The sequence below is a fragment of the Temnothorax nylanderi genome, unplaced genomic scaffold (genome assembly GCF_030848795.1).
Source record: "Temnothorax nylanderi isolate EJ_2023f unplaced genomic scaffold, tnyl_v1.0 TNYL_tig0698_pilon, whole genome shotgun sequence".
Classification (NCBI taxonomy): Eukaryota; Metazoa; Arthropoda; class Insecta; order Hymenoptera; family Formicidae; genus Temnothorax; species Temnothorax nylanderi.
In genome coordinates, this window is record NW_027249760.1 from 71405 (window position 1) to 80837 (window position 9433).

The 9433-nt window shown below is 30.9% G+C and overlaps 1 protein-coding gene and 1 pseudogene across 1 annotated transcript; both read right to left on the reverse strand.

The window, feature by feature from the left end:
- Positions 1 to 465: 465 nt before the first annotated feature.
- LOC139784889 (trafficking protein particle complex subunit 4-like) lies at positions 466 to 3848 on the reverse strand. Its single transcript, XM_071724066.1, has 3 exons — positions 3665 to 3848; positions 2340 to 2581; positions 466 to 999 (listed from the first exon to the last, which is right to left on the reverse strand). Exons 2-3 carry the CDS (start codon positions 2512 to 2514, stop codon positions 521 to 523), a joined length of 654 nt encoding a protein of 217 aa, XP_071580167.1. The 5' UTR covers positions 2515 to 2581; positions 3665 to 3848; the 3' UTR covers positions 466 to 520.
- Positions 3849 to 6552: 2704 nt separating this feature from the next.
- LOC139784888 (uncharacterized) lies at positions 6553 to 9002 on the reverse strand (annotated as a pseudogene).
- Positions 9003 to 9433: the final 431 nt, after the last annotated feature.

Here is a 9433-nt window from a genome sequence, read left to right on the forward strand (position 1 = left end):
ATAATACTTTTATAATGCTTTAGAAATGTTTCTGAAATATTGCATCTGCTACATTTTTTTTGCAATATTACAGAAACTTACAAATATTGTAAACAACTTTCTGAAAGATTTCAGACATATTGTTAATGCAATATTACAAAAAACATGGTGCAGGTACATTTTTGAAATATTTTAGATGCATAGTTACAAATGAAATGTTAATGAAATATTTTTGCATTATTTCTGAATATTTCAATATTTCAGCAACATAACATGCCAAGTGGGTATTATCATATAATTAAATTTTGTTACTATTACATTTCTTTGATTATCATATAATTCAATACTCCCAATCAACCTCTCAAAAGATACAATCAAATATAGAAATTCAATCGTATAAACAAGCTTGAAGTCTAATTATTTGATAGAATTAAACTTTACATAGCAGAACAAGTAAAAAGGAAAATTTAAAAAAATGTTACTCTCTTTTATATATTCTTAATTATTATAAATTTATTAACAACATGTAAAGCAATACAGGCTAAACATTGCTTATTCCAGATTTTTCTACGGTTTCCAGCAATGTCTGTAAATTAGTTTCAAATAATTCGCATCTAATTGGCATTTCTAGCGCATAAAATGGATTTTTTAGCGCATAATCCGCATATAAGTCGTACACTCTCTTCAACAAAATTTCCATGCCTGGCTGCGATGGCTCCGCTACTATCATGAACTTAATGCCCGTCAATGTCTGGAAGCAATATAAACGAAATGTGTCCGCTTCGAGAATCTCAATTCCAGAACATCGTGGTTCCGGACTGAGTTGGCTCGCTATCGCAAAAAGAGGGTAGAACATTGAAGCTAAAAATATCTTCTCATTCGTCGTCATTTTTGCCCGACTGAACTTCAATGTTATAGGGAAATTCTCCGGTTGCTCCAACATCTCCAAGATGTCTCTCCCATCTTCAAGTTCACGTCCTGTGATTGCATTTCCATTCACAGCTGTCAATATGTGTCCCACTGAAAAATATTTGGTTCTCTTATTTATTCCTGTCTTTTAGTACCTTATTAAAATATATGTAGTGATATATTACAAGAATACATCACGTGAAAGAAAAATAATGCCCAAAATTTGGCTTAATTACCCGATTTTTAATATAATTTTAAAAAATATTTCTGTGAGCATTAGAAAATCTTGAGCTTTAAGTTTTATAACTTTTGTGCTTTTCACAAATTACACGTTTACATTTATATTGTGGTTCCAATTCAATATATCATTGCTTTTAAATCGTATTGATTATTTATATAATAATAATTATTATTATTGTGTATATAGAGTGTGAAATCGTAGTACAAGCAAGAACAAAGTGATTTCTCGAGCCAAAATAAGGCCGGCTTCGCGTGCCAAAATTATAGAATTTTTTTTGTACAAGATTTTTGTTTTTGAAACGATTTTGAAAATCTATTAAGTACATATGCACTATTAAGTACACTTGATTATGTCTTGATTAACGGATCTTGCTATAAACTGTTATTTCTGTTCACGTTTATATGTTTGTAAACATCGGTCATGATTTGTTTTCTGTTAGTTCTTATCTTGATTAGCTATCAGTTCCTGCCAAGTTTGGAGGAAATAAATGAGCCACTTTCAACGAGCATTTGCGCCACTCTTTATGTCACTCGTCTATCAGGGTATCAATTTGGATAACGTTGTCTGTAGTAGCGAATTGCAGTAGATATGGCAGTAGATACTGCCATAGGTTCCTAAAGCAAATCATTTTAGTACTCTCGATTGCTGTATCTTATCATCGTAAAAACTTTGTAGAAACTGATAGCTAAGTAAGGTAATAGGACTGATAGGAAACAAATCACGAGATTGCCGATGTCCATAAACATAAACACACAAAAATTGCGAAAAAAATTGTTATATAATTTTGACTTATTTTGACATGCGAAATCACCTCGTTCTCGTTTGTATACAATTTCACACGCATCCTGCATATAATACACAATAATTATTACATAATACTTTTTTACTTGTTACTAATAATTATTAGTTTATCTTCAACTTGAATGTATCTGTTATTTTTGATAATATAATGTAAATATAAAAATAAAAGACATTAAATTTTACTTTTATGAGATAGAAGAAATATTTGAGAATGTTACTAAAATAGATATGCACTATCCTTGAAATTCTATATTACATCTGCTTAATAAATATATATGTAATTAACATCTGCTTAAATAAATTTGTTCACTATTTAAATATGTGGAATAATAATGCAAAGTTTAAAGCCATTATTTTTCTTTCAATCTATATAATTCCAATTATTTCTCATCACAACAGACATTCTTACCATGTATTCCATCTTTTTGCCCAAACGCTACCACTATTTTCTTGTTCTCATAATTTAATTTAATATTGAGTGGAAAATTAAAGGATTTCTCAACTTCAATCTTCGGTACGTTATGATCATGGTTGAAGATCAAGCCACCAGACTTGGATACAATATAAACGCCGTATATTACCATTCTGCGATTTCTTCTTTATTTATATTAATTTATTATTTAAATCGTTTGACATATGTCATCTTTGATTCTGTGTTTGATAAATACTTATTAATTTTTATTTAGATTTCAATAAAAATACACATATTCAATTCCCTTTATACTAAAAAAAAGTAAAATTGCAAAAAAATAAACTGTTACTTGTAAGTAAAATAATTAATCATTAAAAGTGATGTTTTTACATTAAATTATATTAAATCAGAATTAATTGATAAAATTGTAATTAAGCATATAGTTTTAGATGGATTCGTAATTTTCCATGAAAAGTGAGATCCATCCAAATTATTGCATTTTACTTCTTGGACAATCAAATTTGTCGAGAACAAATTTTAAAAGTGTCTGCTACAAATTACGTCAATAGAAGCTGTTAAATGTTGGCCGGATGGCTAGTAGAAATATAACAGAATCTGCTAATAGAATATAATGGCAAATTAACTGCCAAAACTAGGCAAAATCTGCCGTTTTGTAATCATTTAAATGATGTATTTCATTTAAATGTTAAGATAGATACGACAGATTCTGTTCAATTTCTACTAATCTGCTGTTAGATTACATTGGCAGGCTCTATCGGCAAAACACAAGTGTTTAATACAAACACATATAATGCCGAATCTGTTGTAATATCTGAGAAAATCTGCTGTCAATCTGCTGCCATACCGCAGGCAGTTTGCTTACTAAGTTGCCATGTAAAATAAAGTCTTTAAATTATTAATTATTTGAATGCTATTTGTCTATTATGCCATCAATACAACAGATTTTGTAATCCTGATAAACAGCATTTTTAACATTTAACAACTTTCACAGATAATATTTATAATGTCAAGCGACAAACTTTATTTTTGAAATCTTATTCTTTGTATGCAAAGACATTGAACGTATTTTCTAATGACACAAACATGATGGACTTTTGATTTAACCTAACCTAATCTAAAAAACTATATTTTTAATGATTAATCATTATTGTATCACAATATCAAGTAAGGATTTTCGCATTCTAAGTCTTTATTCTTAAAAGGAATGGAATGGAATGGAATGAATGTGTTTCGTTAAATAAATAGTTAAGTAAAGATATGCAAACTAAAAACATTTGGTAATTATACAGTTTCTCACTCACCTCCAATATCGATAAAATTATGCTCAATCACGCGTTTTTACACAAAACGAAAGAATTTGGCAGAAAAAAAATTGTCGCTCTGCCGCGCGAAGCGAGATATTAATCGTTAGTTTTTTTTTGTTGATTAACTATCGTTAAAGTTGACGACTATTCTGGTTATGAACAGCAGAGAGAAGGATGAGAGTGGTCATGCCCGCATTTTACCCCGTCCATGAGCGCCTCTATGTGCACAAAACGTGCACATTGAACTACGTAGCCATGTCCACGAAAATTTCTGATGGGTAACGCGTTATGTGCACGCTCTATTGGTTCTGTTCCGTGCTATGTGCACGATCTTTTGGTTCTGTTCCGTGCTATGTCGAAAGCGTCGGTAATGCATAATACTTGTATGGAGGGGATGTGCTGGCCGCGGCGGCCGCGCTCGACGCTCGGCAACACTCGGCAAGCTTCGAGCCAGTTCGAGCGAAGAGAGAAGGACAGACATACGATCTGCTGTCTCCTTATTATGATGTAGTAAATGGACGACGGCGTAAAGGAAGGTCTTCTCACCCACTTCAACAACATTGGCACCAAAATGGCGGTCGCTATCTTACAGCTGTTCAAAGTAATAATTTCTTTGCCAGAGCTGTCAGTTTAAATAGAGGTTAAGAGTAGACAAGAGTTGTTCGAAAAGTAAATGCAATTAAAATTACAACGAGAAATGGTAAAATAAAAGGAAATAAAGTGTTTTGATAATAAAATTAATGTAATGAATTGTTAGTAGAAGATTTAAATATTTATTTATATTCAACAATTGTTTGAAACGTTATTATAAATTGTAACGATATAGTAATTTTGAAAATATGTAACGTATGTGTTATTATTTTATATAAAAATAAAAAACCATGACATATAAATTCTCAGTTATATTTATTTTTCTTAACATAAAATATGTTATTATAAATTTAATATCACATCAAAAAGTATATAATGTATGAGAATTATTAACTAAACGCTTGTCTGAATGCACTTTTTGAACCAAAAGATTTATGTTTCGACTGTTTAATTATTTGCTTTTGGTTATTGACATAAATAATTTGACGAATGTGGATATAGCGACGGACAATATTTTGAAATGCATTACAAGATTTACAGGGTGGTATGGTAGAATGTACCCAAGTTTTAATCATAAGTAATAAGTGTTCAAATAATTGAGGATGTAGCGCACATCGATACAAATGCTCTTGAAGATGTGCTTCGACTGCAGTTATGTATTTAAAAAGTGGAGCGGAAGGATTTTCTAAAAATCCGAAGGAGAGAACTTTGGTATAAATAGAAAATCGATTGCTGTCATTCGTAGTAAGTGTCATTGCACATGATCGACAAACGTAATGTTTGCGGAGAACGTAAGATATAGCACTTCCAATAACATTATTGATGACATTACATTGAATTGTATTTTCTATGGGTGTAACATAGCTATAATCTTGTTCATCTGCGCATGGTACATTCATACATTTGTAAGGAGGAATACTTGTATCTTTTTCTTCTTTTTTATTTATACTTTGTTTTAAAGTAAAAAAATCAACGTAATGTTCATCATCATCAGATTCATAATTTTTTTTTGTCTTATGATTGTCAACAAATTGACAAGTAGTAATAATGAGACGAAGACATCTTTTCACTTGTAAAGCCGTTGGGTTAACATTTCCATGTCTTCGCAATGTAGAAAATAAGTTTTCCAAAGCATCCTGATTTAAACGAGAAGTGAAAAAGTATTGATAACCATCTTTAAAAAGTTTGTCTACAATCCACATCGAATTTAAAGCTGATATTTTGATACCAGTTTGAACTGGCTTCCATGCTCTTCCAATTACAATATGCTCAATTAAATACAAGAAATTATCAATAACTGCCACTTTTTTCTGTTTATTTCCTGGTGTGATTGCATCATTTTGATATCTACCATTCATAACATTAAACCAGGATCTGACTGTTCTTAAGAACCAAGCTGTTGTTAACGCATCTCGTTCTATAATTTTTAGTTGTACTAAAGTCTCTAAAGCGGCTGCTGTTCTCTCCGAAAATATATGAGCTGCAGCTGCAACATTCATTTTATTGAAACTTGAAGGTTTCAAGATATCCGCAGTGATATTTGGCGCAAGTTTCAACTGATAACGTCTTTGAATCTCTTCTAATTGCTCGAGATATCGAAACCGAACTTCATTACAAGGTAATTCTTCAGATTGCATAACCGTTACAGCTACTTTTATAATCAGATTATTCATTAGAGCTGATCGTAAATTTTTTAATAGATGAGGAACATCTGGAAATATATATAAAGAATCATCCGGTCGTACGGGATGAGTTATAAAGGGTGTGTTATTATCTTTGCCCACTTTGAAACCTAATGTTCGCCAAACAGCTTGGTTCTTTGATCCCATATCTGAGACAAGACCATGTACTTTGTAACCTATTTTTTCTACATCCTCAATTATTTCTAAAATTAATTTACACATGTCTTCTTCATCTGATGATTTTGTTGTAAGATGCCACGCGATGTTTTGTTTCCAATTTTCATTTAATCCTCTCAGCATAAAAACAACAACACTTGAACTTAGTGTATTTTTATCTTTACATGTTGTTTGACCGATGAAAGATCCTAAAGCCGTAAATAAAACAAAGAGAAGGAACACTAATATAGGTATAATTTATTACTACATACGTAAGAAACATCAAAATTTATGTGAAAATTAGGAAAATGCAAATTAAATAGAAAAATTTAAACTAATAATCTAAAGCTGTAAAATAAAGTAAAGAATTTTTTGGATTTGGATTGGAAAAAATTGTTGGAGAGCATATATAAGTGTGAAGTGGGTGCTTGATTTATACAAAATGAAATAAATATACAATGTTAACAAGTTATTTCTTATTCACAATAATAGAACTTACTTATTTCATCGTGTTACTTTAATTAAGATACCAATATCAAAAAACCATTTTGTAATTTTAATAAATATCTACTATCTTACTAATACTACTTTCTACTTTTAATAAATACTAAAAATATTAATTGCTCTATTTATTCTGTAAATAACAGTTGTTTCCAGGAATTGCATACTCGTCTATTATGTTGAGATGTTGTTCATTCTCCAAAAAATTCTCGTATTAAATTGACTGTACAAAAACAGTCAAATCACCATGATCATGTTACAGAAGGGGTGGGACCCGATTGCTCACGTCACCGATTTAATGTAAAAATATCAGATTAGCTGATCCAGTGGAAAAACTCCAAGCAACGGTCGCTGTGATCAATCGCAACGTGGTCAAACGGGGCGCTCCCTACAGACGACCAGTAGATTGATGGTGTTGTGACAATGAGCTATATTTTTATATTAATTTAACTATTTAATTATTTAATTTAAAAAATCTATTTCCATTTTAATGCTTTGTATTACCTGTGCTGACATCATACTCCAACGTTTTTTGAATATCCATCTCATCCATTAAAAGTACACAATCCGATTGATGTGAAGATTTGTGAGTTTTTCTTTTTTTTTCCATTAAGGAAATCACGTCTTTTAGCACGCCAGGGCTAAAATCTAGTTTATTTATATGTTTACATAATGTGGAATAAGATGGAAGAGGTAATCCCATATCTTTCTTTAAATACAAATATGCTTTCCATCCTACTGTAAGCCAAAGAACATATATCATCGTTTTATTTCATTATCATTCATGAATAAACAAGTACTCATAAACTATTCCACTTACCAGCATATCTTATTTGCGTAGCCAATTTTAAACATTCCGGGGACCATTTTGATTGTGAACCAATTAACTCTGATGCAAATTGTTTAAGAATTGGCATTTCTTCCAATTTTTTCGATAGTGTTGCATATTTTTTCTTCAAGTTTTTGTATGCTTTTATGTGTGCATTTGTGTGCTTCTCAGCTTTTAATCTCAATAGCCTTTCTTTTCCAAGTTTTGATTTAAGTATATTATTTTTTTGTTGTGTATGAACTAATTCTTTCTTAAATATTTAATTAAATTGGCTTGTCTGATTGTTCCATTATTATTAGAATAGTATGCAGTTTGGAACGTTGTAACATTACTATCTTCCTCAGTTTGAGTGCCGGTATCTGCGGAAACGAACACAGGCTGACGATCATCATGCTGAACATTTGTGTCTACAAAATAAAGATAAGATTATGATTAAAATGTTTAAAATGACATAACATAATATTTACCACTTACCATTAATAACATTTTCTTCAGATAAAATAGTTGCAATTGGTTCAGTTTCATCTCGTGGACCTTCTTCAGAAAAAATAGTTGCAGAAAATACAATTTCATCTCGTAAACCTTCTTCAGAAAAAATAGTTGCAGAAGATACAATTTCATCTCGTAAACCTTCTTCAGAAAAAATAGTTGCAGAAGATTCAGTTTCATCTCGTAAACCTTCAGTAACAATTTCCTCATTTACAAAAATAGTAGGAATAGCATTGGGTTTTAATTTGCGCCATCCATCCTGCCGCCCACCTTCAAATTGTGAATCGTCAAAATGAAACTGCAACGACAACAAATATTAATTGCTTATTTATTATATTTGTTAAGAATTGCAGCAAATGTTTAACTATACAATTTTAAAACCTAGTATATTAATAACACACTTGCTAAGTCTCGATACCTATTATGTCTTATTGTTAGTTAAATCAAATTTAATAATTTTTGATTTGCAAATTGTCCTGTACTAGGTTTTACAATTGAACACTATAGTATAAAATTATTAGTTACATCAAATAATATTATCAATACCTCACATAACCTCGAATTCTCTTTCGGATATGTATTACATTGCTTGCTCCAAATTTCTTTACGCTGTTTATCGCGAGGAAATCTAAATAGACGAAATCCTTGTTCCGCACGATTACGACAATTCTTTGCACAACAGGCTGGCATTATTAAATGTATTTCCGTTCCGAACTAAATATTTCCTTCCTTCAACAAATTTTACACTACCTCCTATTTTACACAGTCGCTTTTCTCGTAGTGTCACCGTGACTGCAATTAATAATGCTCGATAATAGTGCTCGATTGTATATGTATAGAATACAGACCTGACAGACCAATACAGACTGCCGCTCTCGTACGACACACACTCACACATACTTCGTGGACCCAAAATGGCGCCCGTGAGAAAACCTTCCTTTACGCCGTCGTCCATTTACCGACCTTGGCTGTAGCTGCTTAGCACGCATTTCGGGTATCGCGTCTCGCGTCTCACCAAGCGTCGAGTCTCGAGTTGGCAAATCGACGATGCGTTGCGTTACATTTATGTTTCCACTTACGAATTTTAATTGTTATGTTTATAAATATATATTATTTAATTATATTATATATGAAATTTATAAATATAAAATTTACAAATATAATTAAATAAATATTAACAAACATAAAAATTAAAGTTTGTAAGGATAATGTATAAAAATAGCAATCCTTGTTTTTGCCCATACGCTTTTTTATCTGAAAAAAGTCCTACATTAAAAACATTAACTTTAGCACAGTATAGCATAATATTTAAAAATATTTAAATGCATAATAATAATTAAATAAATATTAACTATCGAGAAAAAAATTGTAGTGTTGTTTTTACTCTTATTAAGTATATAATTTTAGCTATCCATGTTTAAACGACCAAATCACGAGCGCCAAAAGAGAGATATTGGATTAAAATAGAAACAATTTATTAAACAAACAATACACACGGTTAACGTTTCGACTGTAACT